Genomic DNA, 20,271 nt, shown 5'->3' on the forward strand with positions numbered 1-20,271 from the left:
TATTGCCGATGACACGGTTTTGGATAGGGGCGTGACACTCATGCTCAAGACAAAATGCTCTATAAATCTCGTTATCAAGTTTGTTGGATAATCTAACACTGAAAATGAATAATATCAGATCCTTCCATAGAGTTTCAAATGCAAACAATCTCTAGCTCACATCTGTCACGACTTTAAGCAACACATTTTCAGATGAATTGTTAATCCTATGTAATTAATTACCAAAACAAGAAACAACCATTTGTTAATCCACGATTTTTTTGACATTTTTTTTGACCCAAATGGCCAACATATGCGGCATCTATAAATCCCAACAAAACTTCAGAAATACACGAAAAATAAAGCACCAACACTCTTCGAAACAGAACCGCCAGAAACATCATCCAGTTCAGGACCAGGATCCGCGTCACACTCACACCCACTGTCCCGATTATCCGTCACCAAGAATTCTCCTTTCGCGCCACGTTATTGGAGCTTTTGGTAGCTGGCAACTTCTGGATTTTCAGAAACCGAGAAGAAAAATGATAGGCGCATTTCGTAAAACACTAGTACTGTGAAAAGGTTTGATCGGGAAAACTACTGTAATGGTTGAGACTGAAGTGGCAATAAAAGAGAAAATGGCCGTGGCAATGGTGTATGGAATTACATGCCATTGATGAATCTTTTCAGAAGAAAGAATCTTGGGTGGATAGATCTTGGTGTAAGCGGAGCTGGATAAATCTATATTGTTGAATTTTAACGGCTGTGCAATTTCAGATAATGAAATATCCAATTACTGTCCATACATTAGTCGGTAATACGGTTGGAAGTAACCGATCACCGTGCCTTCATCGTCGTTATGGCCGTCAAAAAAATAAAAATAGAAAAACAAGGTAAATATTGTGTTTTTAATCTTACGTTTCTTCGTCAATACTTTATATTATCAACTTTCAATCTTATCAACGTCACATTAACATTTATTCATGTATGTCACGTCGAAAAAATAATTAAAATTATCAAAATAAAATAACATATTGAAATTTGACAACACCTCATTTTATGATAACTCAATTCTAATCTTTGCATTCATGAACTGAACAATTCGTTTTCCTCACATGTGAAATTTATTAAAATTTCCTGATTGATAAAATTTATTGTCATCAGTTGTAAATATCACTGCAAAATAAATGGAGTTGTAGAGAAATGAGTATGTTTTAAATTCAAAGCTAGACATTGTAATTTCAAATGTTCCTCTCCATAAACCCAGAAAAAATAAAGTTGACTTTTGTTTAAAAAATGATAGATTTAAAGTGTTACACACTGTCATGTATTCTCCTATTATTAGTCTTTTAGCTTCTTAGTCAATTAGTTGACCAACACTCACTTCTTGTACATATATAAACGGACACTGTGAGAAATGTAATTCATTCTTCTTTAATAAAAAAAACTCTCTCATTTTTCCTGAGATAGAGAGCGGTTCATCTCTTTATTGTTCTTCATTATCTTTGATCGATCTATGCAGATTACACAATTTGTGTGCACTTTAACATGGTATCAGAGCTATTAATTTTTCAATCGATCCGCATTGATATGGTTGGAAATGCATCTGCGTAGAAACGATTGAATCTGTGTTCATGTGAGATGGCAGCTCAAACCTCAAATTTCAGCTTTAATGATCCTCTGTATTTGCATCCATTTGATGCTCCAGGGGTTTCTCTCGTTCTCGATCCACTGATTGGACCGGAGAATTATGGTATTTGGAGCAGAGCCATGAAGATTGCCGCCACCACTGCCCCTGCTACTCCATTTCCGTCTTCAACCTGCATGAACTCTGATGATGATGTCCCACCTCCTCCAGTGTCCTTCCCATTACCTAGCTCACCACCCCTTCTCTCTCCTCTTCCAGAACCTCGACGGTCATCCAAGCAGCCTAAACCACCCATTTGGACCAAAGATTTTGTTTGTTCTGCTGTTTCTACATCATCTTCTTCCAACAAACCTTATGATTTATCCAACTACCTTGGCTACACAAATATTTCTCTAACCCATCAATCATATCTTGCATCCATCTCTCACTTGTCCGAACCAACTTCTTTTACAGAAGCTTCTTCTGATCCAAGATGGCAAAAGGCTATGACTGCTGAGATTGAAGTCCTTGAGGCCAACAAAACTTGGGTCATTGTGCCACTTCCTCCGGACAAAAAACCTATTGGTTGTCGTTGGGTTTATAAAATCAAGTATAATGCGGATGGTAGTGTTAACAAATTCAAAGCACGGCTTGTGGCGAAGGGCTATACTCAACAATATGGGATAGACTATCACGACACTTTTTCCCCTGTTGCCAAAATTGTCACAGTAAGATGTCTTTTGTCGATTGCTGCGGCAAAACGATGGCCTTTGTATCAAATGGATGTCACTAATGCTTTTTTGCGAGGTGATCTCACTGAGGACATCTATATGTCCATTCCTCCGGGTGTTGCACGACAGCCAAAGAATTTTGCTTGCAAGTTATTGAAATCTTTATATGGACTAAAGCAAGCTTCTAGACAATGAAATTCAAAGTTTTGTTCTGTGACGATTCAACATGGCTTTATACAATCGGTGCATGATCACTCCCTGTTTATCAAGCATCGCGCCCCTTACATTACCATTCTTTTGGTTTATGTGGATGACATTGTCATTTCTGGCGATGATCATGAGTCTATTGTAGAATTAAAATCTCATCTTCATTCTAAGTTTGCTATCAAGGATCTTGGCCCTCTCAAGTATTTTTTGGGCCTCGAAGTTGCTCGTTCTGCTCAAGGTATCTGTTTGAATCAACGGAAATATGCCTTGGAATTGATCCCAGGTACTGGCATGGCTGGTTGCAAGCCTTTTCCTACTCCTATGGAACAACACCTCAAATTAACATCTTCTGAGTTTGATGCAAGTATCACCCCAGTGCAACCTTCCTCTGTCACTGATCTTCTTCTCCCTGATCCTACTGTCTTTCAACGGCTTATTGGACGCCTCATTTATCTCACAATTACGCGCCCCGATATCTGTTTTGCTGTACAACACTTAAGTCAATTCATGCAGGCCCCGAAGTCCTCTCACATGCGTGCCGCGGAAAGAATCATTGGTTATCTGAAAGGGTCTCCTGGAACTGGTATTCTCTTATCAGCTTCTTGTGATTTTAGCCTCTATGCTTATTGCGATTCGGACTGGGCATCCTGTCCCATGAGTCGTAAATCTGTTTCTGGTTATCTTATTACACTTGGCACATCCCCGATCTCATGGAAGTCCAAGAAACAGAGTACAGTTTCTCGTTCTTCGGCGGAAGCCGAATATAGATCAATGGCCTTCAGTGCATGTGAAATTGTATGGTTGCGAGGGCTCCTCACTGACATGGGTCTCTCTTTTAACAGTCCTACAATGCTTCACTGTGACAATAAGCCTGCTCTTCACATAACTGCTAATCCATTGTACCATGAACGAACCAAACACATCGAGATTGATTGCCACTTTATTCGCGAAAAAATTAGAGATCATGTCATTGCTACATCTCATGTTTCTACGCATTGTCAACCGGCAGATGTTTTTACTAAGGCGTCGGGCTCTGATCAACATCGTTTTCTGCTCTCCAAGCTTGGTTTGCTCAATATACTCCAAGCTTGAGGGGAGATGTTACACACTGTCATGTATTATCCTATTATTAGTCTTTTAGCTTCTTAGTCAATTAGTTGACCAACACTCACTTCTTGTACATATATAAACGGACACTGTGAGAAATGTAATTCATTCTTCTTTAATAAAAAAAAACTCTCTCATTTTTCCTGAGATAGAGAGCGGTTCATCTCTTTATTGTTCTTCATTATCTTTGATCGATCTATGCAGATTACACAATTTGTGTGCACTTTAACATAAAGTTGTTAATCTAAATTAAGTTCTCATCAAAACTTATATTTATAATAAATAATTGATTACTTTAATTTGCAAGGGTAATTCAGACAGAAAATATTTCATTTTAACCACCCAGTGTGTTTTTTTATATATACAAAAAAAATTTTAAAATGGATTTTTTTTAAAATAAAATTTTAGTTGATGAATTTTGTAAAAATATAATTTTCACAAAAAAATTGGGTTCAGATTCCCAAATTTTCCTACATTCGTACATATGAAAAAGGTCTACTATATATATAATATATAATTCTTTTTAAGATTTCTTAAGAAGTCCACTGCTTCTGATTCCTGCATGGAAAACGGGGTAAATCTATACCAATTCAGGGCAGGATCGAAACTCATCGTTCGTTGATTTTAAGATACCCAAAAAAAGGACAAAAGAAAAAGAAAAAGGCATAACTCAGAAATAATAAATTAAATAAAACATCGAGCATCATTATTGAGCGTGCAGCCCTTCTCCAGTACCTTTCCTTTTCCTCTGGTATGCATGAAAAATTCATCAAGATCTCGAAGCAAAGACAGCACGAAGAAACCGTGAAACTCAAGATGGATAGCGCCGGTCAAGATGATAGTCGGATCAGGCGCTATCCCTCCTGAGCTTCGCGGGTTCCCCATACTAATTTAATCAAGCAGAAATCCGCATCAATATTATTATATTTATTATATTGATAACTTGTATATATTGTTCAAAAAACGAGAGAGGGTTGGGGTTGATATGAATGCAAATGGGGGAGTATTTATAGCAGGAAAGTAACGTGGTGATCGGCAGATGGTCGTCGCCAATTACTTGTTCCCTCGAGGAAGAGTTCCCTCCTTTGGAAATCTTTGACTGGATTTTATAATCTATATATACAAAATCTCATATTTTAAATTCAAATGGGTTAAGTTTAAAGTTACAAGAAGCCTGGAATTATACTTACAAGTCAGTTTTACTTAAATTTATTTAAGTGCTACGTAATATCTACTCAATAAAATGTTTGAAAATTATATTTAAAAATTGAAAAACATTTAAAATAAGTTTTTACAAACACTGTCTGACAAGATTTGATTTTGGTGCACACAAATTAATTTTTAATAATTATTTTTTTGTAAATTGCAATTCTATGAGAGTAATTTTCTTATTCAAAGTTAATGTTTGGGTTATTTATTTTTTGTTATGTTTTTTTTTCTTTTATACCCATAATGGCTTATGGAAAATGTATATTTTGAGAAATAAAAATCTGGTTTCTTTTACCACAACAGAATCAAACATGGTTAGTCTCATTATTGGGGTGTCTCTCTTCCTCGGCCACCCTAGCTAGTTTATTTTCTGATAATGTTATGCTCTTCGTATATGTGCTTAAATACTATCACGCTCGAACCAAAATGATTATTTTTCTGGGAAAAGGTTGCAACGAGGATTTTGGTTACTAGATATATTACTTCTTCGTCTCAACCAGCAAATTTTTCTACCAAGTCTATGCCAAATGATTCTTTCACTAATTTTTTCGTATCGAACTGGATGTTTCGCACCCTCCATAACCAGGTTTTAAGGGTATTATCTTCTCAAATCGTGGAAGAATTAGTGCTGTCAAAGGCTGATTATATTGAAAGAACTATGACTTATTACTTTAAAGAGTATCATGTAATTTTTGGAAACTTCTCTTGTATATATGATGTACATAATTAAAGCATCGAGAATTACACTTTCTTTCATATTTTTCAGTTACGACATTGAAATGTAGGATGTGTTTTCTAATCAGTAGGTTCCTCACTAAGAGTAGTTTCAACGAGTCAACCCTACTGATATTCACAAAATACGATCTGTGATGTCTTATCACTCAAGTTTTTGTCACTCACTAATTTAGTGTCAGTCGTAAAGGCCTCTGCCGACTACTACTTTTTGGGTTTCTTGAAAATTGAAGACTAATTTAGTTTTTTTGTAAATTGCAATTCTATGAGTCGTAATTTTCTCAAATCTCATGTATTTATTTGTTTGTGTGGTTGAATTAGAGTTCAAGGTCAATTTTATTTTCTTGCTACATCATTATAACTTTCCCTTTTTCCCACCAATCTTCGGGATAATTATGATTTATGAACACAAAATCTTTGGTCCTTTTGGTCCCTTTCATATCTTAACATGAAAACTTATAATTAATACAAGAATAGTAAAATATACCCCGTCATCTCATGTTAAACATCGAAATCTTACAATTAACTGGTCATCTTCTTTTTCTTTTTTCCCCGGAGAAATGAATTGCATTACTCTTGAATATAATAAAGTGAAAGTTCTTGAATCGTTTGACGTCTCGAATGCTTGATCCCAAATCATCGGATCAACGCTCACTCAGATCCCAAATACTCGGAGGTTACAAGGAAAAACAAACTTTTAATCGTTATACTTAGTTGATCACCAAAATTTTATGTGAAATTAATACATATGTATCTCCAAAATAAAAATTAAAAATTACATAAATATCTCATGGCATGAATATTTATTTAAAATTGAATAAGTGTTTCTAACTAAAATAAAACATGGACACGACCAGACAAATTTGAGAGGCTCGTACCCCTATCTAGGTCCTAGTTTTAGGCAACAGAATTGACTCCCAAGTCTTCGAGTGATCATGATTTCATTCAACAATAAAATCCAAGTCAGATACGACCTATGTTCAGTAATCGATAAAGTTTCCATCTTTTTGTGGAAATTTTAAATATTTTATTTTTTTAGACATTTTATACATAAATAAATATCCAATTTTCTAAAAATTAATCATTTATGATATTTTTATTCGAGATCATTTAGATTTGTTTGGCTTTAATAATAGGTTTCTCAAACAATTGGGCTCTACCAATCGGATACCGTCTTAAATGAAAGTAGGTCTCTTGTGAGACGGTATCACGAATCTTTATTTGTGAGACTGATCAACCATATCGATGTTCACAATAAAAATTAATATTCTTAGCATAAAAAGTAATATTTTTTTCATAGATAACCCAAATAAGATATCTGTCTCACAAAATACGACTCGTGAGACTGTCTCACACAAATAATGATTAGGACCTATAATTTGGCGGGTTAACCCCACTTTAAGTTATATTTGATGGGTTGGCCAGCGACCCTCTACAACCTACAATTTGGTGGGATGGGTGGAAAGACCTGAGATAACTGAATTCATTTTGAGCACTCTAATTATACGCATCTATGCTCTTAATGTGATCTTATCTCATTTGCTATCAATAATGGTGTCTTGTGCAATTAAAGTTATTATTAATGTGATGATCTCATATTTGACAAAAACTTGTGTGAGACGGTCTCACGAGTCGTATTTTGTGAGACAGATCTCTAGATAAAGATTTGTGAAACCGACTGTCTCACAAGAGACTTACTCCTCGTATTTTTGCACCGGTAGCATTTGGATGGAATTATTTAGATTCGATAGAAGAATTCAAATCACATAATTCATAAAAATTATTAGAGAATTTTTGCTACTTTTCTAGTTTCTACGAATATTCAGTATTCACACACACTTTGACTACCAAATAAAATTTTAATTAATGATAGGAAAAAATCAAATATTAATTAACTCCAGAGGCAGGCCCAGCAACTGGCTGGATTGGTGAAATACATGCCAGGGCCCCTTTTAGTGTAAAATCAACTTGCCAAGTGGAAACGATGCAGTAATTTTCATCTAGACGGCAATAATACTTAAGATATATCTGTTACAATCTACAATTATTTTGAAAATTCTATAATATTTCATTTCTTCTTCTTTTTTGTTATAAATGTAATTTTAATTTTCCAATCCCTCCAAATTGTATTCTCTCATTTTTCTAGTTTTTATCTCTTAAGTAAAATCCTCAAACTTTTCTGAAAATTATAAACAACCCATAAAAAATCACAAAATAATCCCTATTATTTCCTTATAATTTATTCTCCCATTTTGATATGTGGAATATATATGAATTAAATAGAAGAAATAAATATTGAAACAGAGGACTGAGATGGTCCGGAAAGATGTGGTGGAAGGTCTCATGCACGAACTTTTGTCTCCAAACTTGGTGTTTTATGATGGGAATATATTTATATGTGGGGTGCATCAATTTCAGAAGTTGCCGGTTACACGCTTAAACCCAAAATAAATATTTGAATATAAAATTTGTGTAATTATTTTTTAAATGTCATAAATTCCCTTTGCTAATTATTTTCTCTTCTTTGAATACACTAATTTTTTTTAAAAAAAAAAATTATGTTTATAATACACAAACAGAAATATATGTAAAATTCAGCCATCGTTTTCTTGAGAAAATGATTGCCCTGAAAGAAAATTAAGTATTGCGAATGGTCCCTCTGGCGAAACCAAACCGGGGGGGTTAAGTAAATAAATATGTGCAAGTGCAATGATGATCGGTTTGATGGCAGTAAGTGGGGTCTTAAGTAGTAATCAAGGGATGTAGAATAGGTTTCTTGTGAGAGGTCTCACGAATTTTTATCTTAGAGGATGGTTAACTCTACCGATATTCACAATAAAAAATAACACACTTAGCATAAAAGTAATATTTTTTCATGAATGATCCAAATAAGAGATCTGTCTCACAAAACATGATCTGTGAGTCGTCTCACACAAATTTTTGTCAAGGGAGATGTAACAAATGGGAAAAAATGACTGTATTTAATGTGAGATTTTATAAATATTTTATACGTATTTGTTCAAAATGTAAAATTCAACTTCACATAGTATATGTGATTTTTAAAAAAATATGTATAACTATGTGAATTTTAAAAAATATATATATAATTTTGCTCATAAATTGAAATTCCTGCTTCCGCATATGGTCCTTGCCCCCTCGAGCACCACAAGTCTTTCCCATAATTGCTGTGATTTAATGCCATGGTCCCTCTTCCTAGTATATTAGATTTTGATGGTAATAATTAATTATTGGTTATTGGGATGTAATAATTGTACAACGTGACGTTTAGACTGTTATATGATTTAAAATATTAAAGTTTTATTATTATCATCGGCTACAACTTTTGTTAAGACGACAAACGTTTGATTTTATATTAACATTTGATGTTAAAATTAAGTCATGTTTGTATCAAGAGAAAGTACAATTTTGGTCTCATAACTTGACCATTTTTTTTTATTTTCAGTCAGTTAAGTTTACAAGTTACGGTTTTAGTTTTGTAAATTGGTTTTCATTCTCACTTTTAGTCTTTTTTTATCGAATTATTGACATGATATCGGAAATCGATAAAATAACATTGAACATTGCTAACATGTTTATCATTTTATTTGATAATATCTATGTAAAAAAAATGATATTTTTGAATTGCAAATATCCGTATGTGTGGTCCATCTCAAGAATAAACCAATGCTTCATATCAACAACAAAAAGAAATTAATTGAGCTCAAGGTGTTTGAGTCGTGGATTATGTGAATGTTTGAAAATGATCGGAAATTTGTTTTTATTATCAATATTTTCTCAAACGAGACTGTGACACAAAATTTGTCCTGTGCAATTTAACTTTTCCGATCCCTCAGTGCTCTTCGCTTACATTGTGAAAAAACTTTCAAAAATGGATGGATGAGCATCCCTCCTGTAATCCGACATTTGTGTTATATTCAGATACTCAACTTTTGGGCCTCGCGCGGCCAGCCTTTGTATCGCGGATTCCGCTGCGTGCATGAAGCTGCCATTCGGGGTAAACCCCCAATGCCCCTCGTCTAGAATAGGCTCGTTTGCACCGTAGCAGTTTTGCTCCTTGTCCCAATCTTTGCCCCTGCCATGTTAACGAACTATACTCGACTTTATTATTAACATTTACATATATATATATATTAAACAACTAAAGTTCAAATATTTTGCATTACAAATATGCATATACTTCATGATAAGGTGACAGGCTCATGAAGAACAACTTTGTTTTCGTTCGGTTGATGTTGAACTCCAACCAACCCGACCATGTATTTAGTGCCATTTTGTAGAGACGTGGCCCTGTTTCCACCTTGTTGTAGATCGAGTCGGGGCTCCCAAATGAACCCCGCCTGACACAGTGCACGCATTAGATATATACCGCTAAATGAAGCAGGGAAAGCTATCGTGCTATTAGTTTCTTGGAATGTAATGTACTTACAATATTGTCATTGATGGCACTACCCACCATGAATGAGTCAAATCCGAGTATATCTGCATCACTCCAGAGCCTAGCATGCTTTTCAATGGCCTTGACTCGAATTACGCGATTTTTTAGCCGGTGGAAGTATGGATCACCATTGTTAGATTCAACTAGAAATGGAGACCTGTAAAACCCTATGCTGGCGTTGTATTCCTTCATGTATATAAACCAAGTTCATTTGTTTGATTGCCGAGATGGTTACAATTTGGTTTATTCGATAATAAAATGTTACGCAGCAACAACTAATTGCATCTACAACCCTGTATAGCTGTTTATCTGGCATAACAATTATCGACAGGTGATGCTTAAACTATTTAAATTTTTTAAAAAAATTACGACGGCAAGAATTCGATCATGTACATAATACTTAAATTATTTCTCTTGGCGTGTCTTTTTTGTAAATTAAAATAGAGAAAAGAATCTAGGAAGATCACAATGACGAGGATGCCATCGCCAATTCTGATACTTCAGATCCTTTCTTCCATACTTCTCACAAACAGAATCACCCTCCATGAATGAACACTCTCCCTCTTTCTATAAAGGGTCCATTTTTCTGTCATAAACCAATTTACCAGAAAATTAAACAAGTCGCAGCCTTCTTTTCTGGTTCAATTTGCTCTTGCCTACATCCCGATACTATCTTCTCTTGATTGCTATACATTTGAACTATTAATATTCCTTGATTCTCGAAAGTGAAACAAACAAAACCGCATAGAAGTGCTGCACAATGTATAGGACTCTAGCGTAATGCACCTTAGTTTTCAAATTTTTGAAAACCATTTTCATGTCTTTTTTTGATTAATGTATGTATTCTCTGATGAATGTCACTGATATTTATACATGCTTCATGCAATCATATTAGAATACTATCAAATAAATTATATTTTGCATGAAAATTGTGATTAATCATTGGAGCCTCTTCACTGACCAATCGATCACATGGTTATCAAATTATTCAGTATCTTATTAAAATATTTACTTGAAATATATATTATAGATTGTGTGTCATTCCACATTAACGTTTAAAATTTTGTATATGTTTCTTGATATTACATTCTCTTCTGTACAAACAGGACCTTTAAATTTAATGGACTTTATATTTCAAGAGAGAAAAAAACTTTAAGCTAAACTCATTAAGCATCAGTTTTTTCTGTACTTTATGATAAATAAAAATGAATCATTCATTTAATACACTACAAGAAAAATGCTATAAGAAAATCCGTTGTCGTAGGTCATTTAAAACTGTTGTAACTGAGGGTGCTGTTGAAGTGCGTTCAAAGACAACAGTTAAAAACCGTTGTCATAGCTATCATATTGCGACGGTTTTTTTTTTTTTTGAAAAACCATCGCTAACCGTCGCAATATGATAGCTATGACAACGGTTTTTAACTGTTGTCTTTGAACGCACTTCAACAGCACCCTCATTAGCGATGGTTTTGTATAAACCGTCGCTAAAATTAGCGACAGTTTTTGACTAAATCGTTGTTAATTAGCAACGGGTTTTGATTTAACCGTCGTTATTAGCGACAGTTTATGGGTTTTTATTAAACTATAGCTATTAGCGACGGTTATGCTAAAGCCGTCGCTAATTAGCGACGGTTTGTTAATAAACCGTCGTAATTTTTAAATTAACGACGGTTTTTGATTTAAACATTGCGACGGTTATACACGTTAATCCACAACGCTTTACTATAACCGCTGTCGATTGTAAAAAAAACACTAATTTATAAATCATTGTCTTTGAATCCCAAAAAAAAGCGAAAAGACAACGATTTTTAGCTTAAAAAAACTCTATACGACAACGGTTTTTACTAAAACCATTGTTAAAAAATATACGACAACGGTTTTAGTGCGTTGCTGAAGGTGTTTTTTCTTGTAATGATAATACATACATAAAACACTCGATGAATATTTCAATAAATATCACAGATTTTGACATATATATATGAACTGATAAGAAAATAAGAATAAACAAACACCATCTTCTGGCACGTATGATCAAGAATATTATATATATATATATATATATATATATATATGAATGTAATAAGAATGTCATTATTGTGAAGACGTGCAAGCAAGAGGTTGTTTTCCATTGGCTAATCAAACTGCTTTCAGTTTAAAAATTTTGAAGTATATATATTCAAGATTTTTTTAGTATCTTCTTAAATAGTTTGAAATTATATTGAAAAAAATCTCAACATGTGCGCTGTCAATTATTAGATTTCGCACATGCTATTGTATAATATATAGTTGTATTTGAAAATTTTAATTTATATCGAAATATTTTTTTATGTTTTAACCGAAAATTTAGATTTTTTACAATTTAAAGTGTGTGGAGAAGCCACGATAGGAAAACCCTTGTTTTAAAAAGAATTTTATACTTGAATCGAGAAATTTCAAAGATGTTAGTAAGAAAATACGACTTTAAAACTTTATTTGCGTTTGGGATGATGGAATATAATTTGCTAAAAGTTTGAAATCCATTGATTTGAAACGATTAGGTTGAGAAGGGGATTTGAAATTGAAATTTAAAAATGTGGGTAGCTATTATAATTATATTTAAGGATTTAGAATATCTTATGTTAGCGAAGTACATTTTTATGGTTTAATTTCAAATTCACTCCTCGACCTAGTCATTTCAAATATATGGATTTCAAATGCTTTAATTTGACTTCCTCTCATAAATCCAACTTCATCAATCCAAATGCAATATAAGTTATTTCAAATATTTAATTCTAAATTTGAACCAAACGGATATTTAGGTTGCGTTGGATTGTATTTCAAATCAATGAATTTCAAATATTGTAATGTCCGATATCCACAAATCCATTCACGAGATATTTGAATGAATTAATTACAAAAATTATGTGTTTAAATATTTAAACTACGAAATTATTTATGCAATCACATATCATATAACACCAGCACATTGTTTGATTCTGGATTTTTTCTTCAAATTTGTTTGTGTGTTTTGGGGATTATTGTGTGGAAATTGATTTAATGTTTGCTGTGAATGACATGGATCGATTTGTGTGATGTAAGGAGAAGGGTTGAAATGAGGCAATTCAATTTACTAATTTTACCCGTAAATGTCTATTTTTTCTTTCGTATTTCTTCGTTACAACACTATCATTTCAAACTCACAATCCTGGCATATCCCTAACCCAAATGGAAAACAAGCACATCAAGGGCCCATGTATTCTCCTATAAATACCAGGTTTGAGTGTTCAGTTAATTCATTCACTATATTATTTTTCAGGCAGTACCCCTAGCTGCTCTTCATTCATATCATCAGTCTCTGACTTGAGCGTCGGAGGGGCTATGCCAGGACACCCTCCTGGCCCCCTTTTAACAGTCTTATTCGTGATTTCAGGCTCAGGACAATTCCAAAACCTGCGTCTGGACTAGTGACACTTGCTGGAATCAGACCCTAAATTTTCCGTGAGTATCATCATATAACACCAGCACATTCAACAGGTTGCACATATTCTATATAAAAATAATAATAAGTTGGTGATGCTCAAAGACATGAACATGTAACAGAAAGAATCACTTGAAAGTTTGTGTTTCAGTTTCTCTAATATGTGTTTTACTCAACATTAAGAACAAAACAGAGATTATGGAACTAGTATTCATTTTAATCCCAACCCGTCAAAAGATGATAGATAATAATAATAATAAATACATCATGCGCTGATCAATATCGGAATAATTGTGTAGCTCAAATGATTTAGAGGCGAATCCGACCACCACACATCCCCAGTATGTTGCTTCGCAACGATATTACCTTGTTTCACAGCTTCCACATCTTGCAGATTGATTCGTAAGAAAAGATCTTTCTCATAAAAAATTAATTCGTGAAACCGTTTTATAGAAATTTTTGTGAACTCAAAATACATTTTTTAACATTTGAAAATTTAATATTTTTTGCTTCTTCGCAAATTAGCAAATTCGTGGAAAGAAAAAACAAACGTAAAAGGTAATAACTATATATATATATATATAATTTTTTAAGCATTAGATTTTAATCAGGAGGCTAGGTACATATAGTTTATTCTACGTGCGAATATACAATCGTTATTTTTCAATATGTATTAGATAAATGCTCGATCTAACACATACATATTTATATCTTGTGCTATTTGAGGGTAAGTAAAAAGATAGACTGACATATAGTGTATGTCTAAAAATATATTAATTTTTTTTAAAAAAAATAAATCTATTTTATCAAATAAAATTTTGCCACTTTCAAATTTGATATACAAAAACTATTTCATACCCACTGCCAACCAGGTTGGGTTTGATAATTTTCCAGATTGGAATGGGGTCCATTATTCTGATAATTTAGTGGGCCGGACAGAATAACGAAGCCCATTCCAATATGGAAAATTATCAAACCCAACCCGGTTAGTAGTGGGCCGGACATAATTTGGGTGTTGTCGTTTTAAATTGAATTTGTAAATGAAGTATGAATTCAAAATTCAAGTTTCACATGTCAGAAATTTTTCTCTCTATATATCAATCACTGTATAGTAAAACTTGAAATTTCACATGATTTAATTTGTGACCTTGGGAGGAAGAAAAAACTAGAGAAGTTTGAGATATTAAAACGTGTTTTAAAAAATAATAAATAAAAAGAAGAAATTGGAGAGGACGAAAGCGTGTGTGCATTAAAGTCAATAAAGACCCAAACGCAACTTTGGCGCATATATATATGATAAGAAGTTGGTGAATCTACTGACATTTCGGACAGCCAACTTGCAGTTTCAATAATAATAATAATAATTTTTATTTTTAATTTTCCTTAAACTATATATCTGATTTATAAACGACAAATATGCTAATTAAAGAAAAGGCCAAAAAAATTACAAACAAAAAGTATTATATTCAAGAACAAGAATCCAATAGAAATAACTCAGAACTGACGTGAAACAGTTCTCGAAATTATCAAACTACACACTTTATAATAACTTAATTGTGAATTTCTTCACGAATGGTGAGCACAAATTTCTAGTTTTTACAACTCTTATTTTCAAAATTCAAATATTCAACGTTCAAATATTCAATCCACCTATCTTTTAATATTAATTTCATAAAAGAACAATTTATATTAAAATAATGTTAATATGAAGAAGGGTTACATCTGGCTGATTTTTCAGCGATCTGAGCTAAGGACTGAAGATTGCATTTGACTATGGTGTCCACAAAAACTCGGGTTTCTTCTTTAGTATTACCATCCGGCACGTCCACAACGTAGGACTCCACGACCACCGTTCCACCGCCGTCATCCGCCTCATTCAGGGTGGTCACGGAGCGGTAGTTGGCCAGCCGGTGTTCCCCACCCACTACACTGAAGCTGATCACATGCCGCTCATCGTCCAGAATCTCCAACCGCTCGACGCTGCTGGCAGCGGGCAGCCCGGAGATGACAAGGATTTGGCGTAGGGTCCCCACGCCGCCGTCCCCTAGGATGACGTGGCAGCTCTTGACAAAGTGTTTGTAGCCTTGTGGGTTGTCGAAGCGGCGGACGACTGACCATACTGCCGAGACTGGGGCGGAGATGTGTTGGGTGACGGCGAAGCAGCACTTGTTGGCTCTCGCATCGTGGTGGTTGTATCCGGCGACGTGGTCCTGGACCTGGGCAGCGGTGGGATGGCAGTAGGATTGTTTGCATGCGGCCGCGGAGGCGGTGGTAGCAGCTTCGTTGATTCTTTGGAGTAAAAGGGAAGATTTAGGGAGATCGGAAGGCATTTTTCGTAGTGGGTTCCGACTGATTTTCTTGTTTTACGATCGACGAATATCTGAGCTAAAGGAAAGAGAGATCAGAAGACGTACCAAAAGTGAATTAAATTGCCAAGAAAATCGCCATTTTATTGGCTGGTTGATAGAAAAGAAGCAATAGATGTGTTTAGAAGATATGCCATCAGACATAGGCTCCACTTGATGTTTCCCTTATATAAAAAATCCACTTGCTCGATCTAAAATTACGGAACAACCCTCATGTATATTACTTATTTACTAAATGGTTCACTATATATTTAGTGCCGCGTTTGGTGTCACCTAATCATATGTTTGATAAGGATGATTATTTAACTAAATCTATCTTTATTATGAATGATTAGGTTATATTAGTTGTGATAAAATAATCACTCCTCATCCCCTATGATTATTTATCATACTCTTCATCCATCATGTTTTTCCAATTTTACCATTCTCCTAAATCCAAACTCACCACCACTTCCCTACAACGACCGCCGACCGCCGTCGCCGCTTCCGGACAGCCACCGTCGACCGCCGCCACAAAAACTTGAAGAGCAATTTTGTCAATTCATCAAAAGATTATTATTTATCTCATTCTTAAAAATTATACCAAACATAATATCATTTTATCTTTATTTACTTCAATCATTCTTTTTATCATTTCTCTATTAATCATTTCATCATTTAATAATCACAACCAAACGCAGTTTTAAGTATTAATAAAGACATACATAATCAATCTTTTCATTCAGATTTATATATCTACTTCGAATAAGGGCCTACTTCATTTTGAGCCGTGGGATTCATTCATGCCTGAACCCATGTATATTGCGGGTATTGAATTTGGCCAAAAAACGTGTTGGTGTAGAAAATAAGAGATTCATATACGACCAAATGTTAAGTTCAAACTAAAATATAGAACATTGCATAATTCGGAATAAAATCTTCACATAACGATGCAAGTCTATTATTATTCACAAGCCGCGGCAATTGATTATAAATTTACTGTGACAAAAACTTGTGTGAGACGGTCTCACGGGTCGTATTTTATAAGACGGATATCTTATTTGGTCATCCATGGAAAATTATTACTTTTTATGCTAAGAGTATTACTTTTTATTGTGAATATCGGTAGGAATGACCCGTCTCACAGATAAAAATTCGTGAGACCGAAATTGGCAAAGGATGAAAACTGAACGAAGATGATCATCTTGGTTCAGTTTTCATCCTTTGCCAATTTTCAAAACTATTATTGAAAAATATAGTGTTATCTAATTATATTTTTCATGAAAAATATAGTGTGAGGAATATATATTTTGGGAAAAAAAATTTACAGAGAAAAATAATCATTATTATTCAATAATAATATATTATTTAGAAAGATTATTGGAAAAATTATGAATTTATCAAGAGTTTGAATGTAAAAATTTGTGTGAGACGATCTCACGGGTCGTATTTTGTGAGACGGATTTCTTATTTGAGTCATCCGTGAAAAAATATTACATTTTATGCTAAGAGCATTATTTTTTATTGTGAATATCTGTAGGGTTGACCCATCTCACAAATAAAAATCCGTGAGAACGTTTCACAAGAGATGTATCGGGTTTGAATATATTAATAATAATATAATGAAATAACTAAAATTGTGTGATTGGGGGACTTCAACTTGGATAGTTACATGAGTGAACATTGAATATTCGTAGAAATTAGAAAAGTCGCAAAATTCTCGAAGAAGGTAACGAATTTCTCTTTATCGCTTTGTAATTAGGGATCGGAGGGAGTATATCTTCGAATTTTGAGAGTATTTGTAGTTTCACTCCACGGATTGTTTTATTTGTAAGAGCAAATGGATCAAATATCGAATAAGGTTGGGGATTACTGGTTGGGTCAAAAGGCGAACAAGGAAATTGGCTCAGTTGGCGATGATATTAATGTAAGGCTTTGGATTATTGTTTTAAAGTTCTGTTGTTTCTTTGGGTTTACGGATTTTCACTCTCATTTCTCATTTGTCTGCTGAAATTTGGTTTGTTTGGCTTTTGTGTGTGCTGAATTTGATGGTGCTTGATTTAGCAACCTTGTAGTAGATGTAAGCTGTGGATTGTCTAGTGCTGTGCGGCTGAGGTTTTAGCTGAAATGCTGCTTTTTTTGCGGTTTTGTTGGTTTTGGGAATGCTATTAATTGGTGTGGATGAGTGAGTGTTGTAGTTATGATCTTCCTAATAATACATATAGGTCAATTATGATCTTGTGAGTTTCAGACGATGATTTGAATCTGTGTCCTTGTGATTATCGTGTACTTTCCGAAAGCATAGGCTGTTGGACGAGCCAATAAATTGTTATTCGTGTGAAAATTCACTTATATTTTCCGTTTGCTTATGGGTATCTAGGGGTTGACTGATACCAAGGAATTGCTCTTTGCTTACACGATGATTCATGTTTAATATCCTCAAAAAAAAAATTCACGTTTAAATAATCTGCTGGGTGATGGTATAATGCATTATCAGAAAGTTTACGTGTGATTCCGGGAATCTGACGCCTGAAAAGATGGCTGGCATGAACAAATCATGAGAAAGTTTCAGCATGAAGTTGGATCCAAATCAAAACGCAACTCCTCAATTGAGAAGAACTATGACAATGTTTTTTGGTCTCAACTTTGCTGTGCTTCTCAATGAAGTTTGAATGATTAAATAATTTCACTCATGAAGTGTAATCTTTAATATACTAATGTTGGCTGAAGCAATTGTGCATAAAATTTTATTCTAAGAGACTTTTTGTTGTTTATTGTGATTGAATTTCTTTGAATTTACTTTTAATGAGTATGCATTTTGGTTTCACACTGACCTTTGTTTTGTTTTGTCAGTCATTGTCAAGCAGTATTGAAGGGGGAGCCAAGTGGTTGGTTAACAAGATGAAAGGTTAATGTTCGTCTTCCCAAGTTACTTTGGTGTTCCTACTTTCATTTTTCTTCAAATGAACGAAGGAGTTTAACTTTTTTGTATTAAATTGTTTACGGAAGATTAAAACAGCTTGACATCTGTTTGTTGTGATGGCTATATACTCGGCTGCATTAACATGAGTTAGTGTCTTTTAGATGCTTGCATTTGTTCCTAGCCCCAATGTAATTCCTGCCAAAACCTTTTCTACTAATGTTTCCTTGAAATATCGCTCTCTTCAATACAACAGGCCCAAAAAGTTGATCTTCTAGACCTCATTCGGCCATTTAAATAATGAACTTGATCTTCCTGCTGTATCATGGTTTCCCTTATCAACAAAGTTGATCTAGAACAATTCGTACAAGCAGCATCAGTAGAAATGAATCAAGTGGATTGAATGGCTGCTATCAAATTTCTCAAATGAATTTTTTTACTGTATCATCGCATACGTTAGTTACAAAAGAGTTTTGCTTTGATCACTCAATAAATATGTAGCTCCCTTGAAGTTATGTGCTAGTTTTTATTGTATAGATCATGAATGCGAAACTTGTCTGAACCAGGAAAAATGCAAAAGCCATTGCCAGAGCTCCTCAAGGAGTATGACCTTGCAATAGGCATCTTCCCACGTGACACGACCCATTATGAGTTCAACGAGGAGACTCAAAAGCTTACTGTTTACATTCCATCAATATGTGAAGTGGGTTACAGAGATTCATCCGTACTACGATTCTCCAGCGTTGTAACTTGTTATCTGGAGAAAGGCAAGTTGTCAGACGTCGACGGAATCAAAACTAAAGTGATGGTGTGGGTCAAAGTGACATGTATTTCATCTTTGAATTCAAAGCTCTGTTTCACCGCTGGTATGAAGAAATCTCGAAACAGAGATGCTTATGAGGTTCTTAGAGATGGTATAAGCATAGAAAAATTCTAAGATGGTCGTTTGATGTAATTCCTTTTAAATTTTACATCTTTTTTTATTATTCTATTATTATTGGTGTAATTTGACTAGTGAAACATTTGTGTTCGATAATAGTCTCTGTGGTTGAAAGTTGTTGCATTTGCTCCCTGTATAGACGGGGAGCTATTATTTCATTCAGAAGAAATTCCACAAGTTTTTGAAAAGTCCCGACAGAAAACGTATCCATTTCCAATTGAGATTCGAGTCAAAACTTACATTATTGTTTTGGGTCTCAAATGAACAAAGATTGGTTTTATATTTCAGAAAATAGAACAAAAACCTTAAAAAAATTAATTGAATCCTAAACAATAAAAATGAATTTGCAAAACAAAAACTAGAAACAAAATAAAAGCTGATGCAGGATAAATCAGAAAGAACGTAGCGAAAACAAGTTGAAATCTTGATCAAGTGGAATTAACCATCACCATCGTTTACTTTCATCATTTTTATCCTTCAAATAAATACTTTAAACCCACAAAAACTGTTTCATAAGTGTAACTGTTAGTATTTGCGTTGATTAAATCCACAAATCTAATA

At 34.0% G+C, this 20,271-nt stretch overlaps 2 protein-coding genes, 1 non-coding gene and 1 pseudogene across 3 annotated transcripts; 1 reads left to right on the forward strand and 3 right to left on the reverse strand.

Moving 5' to 3' along the window:
* Window positions 1-9,456: 9,456 nt before the first annotated feature.
* LOC142528534 (protein trichome birefringence-like 34) lies at window positions 9,457-10,240 on the reverse strand (annotated as a pseudogene).
* Window positions 10,241-15,095: 4,855 nt separating this feature from the next.
* Window positions 15,096-16,037, reverse strand: LOC142529018 (abscisic acid receptor PYL12-like). Its single transcript, XM_075634371.1, has one exon. The coding sequence runs from the start codon at window positions 15,833-15,835 to the stop codon at window positions 15,206-15,208; it is 630 nt and encodes a 209-aa protein (XP_075490486.1). The 5' UTR covers window positions 15,836-16,037; the 3' UTR covers window positions 15,096-15,205.
* Window positions 16,038-17,507: 1,470 nt separating this feature from the next.
* On the forward strand, window positions 17,508-20,217 carry LOC142528665 (uncharacterized protein At5g01610-like). The gene is made up of 3 exons (XM_075633755.1): window positions 17,508-17,777; window positions 18,704-18,758; window positions 19,337-20,217. Exons 1-3 carry the CDS (start codon window positions 17,691-17,693, stop codon window positions 19,705-19,707), a joined length of 513 nt encoding a protein of 170 aa, XP_075489870.1. The 5' UTR covers window positions 17,508-17,690; the 3' UTR covers window positions 19,708-20,217.
* LOC142530269 (small nucleolar RNA R32/R81/Z41) lies at window positions 20,095-20,186 on the reverse strand. Its single transcript, XR_012816107.1, has one exon. It is a non-coding gene; the product is annotated as a small nucleolar RNA R32/R81/Z41 (small nucleolar RNA).
* Window positions 20,218-20,271: the final 54 nt, after the last annotated feature.

Source organism: Primulina tabacum, chromosome 16 (assembly GCF_025594145.1).
Source record: "Primulina tabacum isolate GXHZ01 chromosome 16, ASM2559414v2, whole genome shotgun sequence".
In the NCBI taxonomy this organism is placed as follows: Eukaryota; Viridiplantae; Streptophyta; class Magnoliopsida; order Lamiales; family Gesneriaceae; genus Primulina; species Primulina tabacum.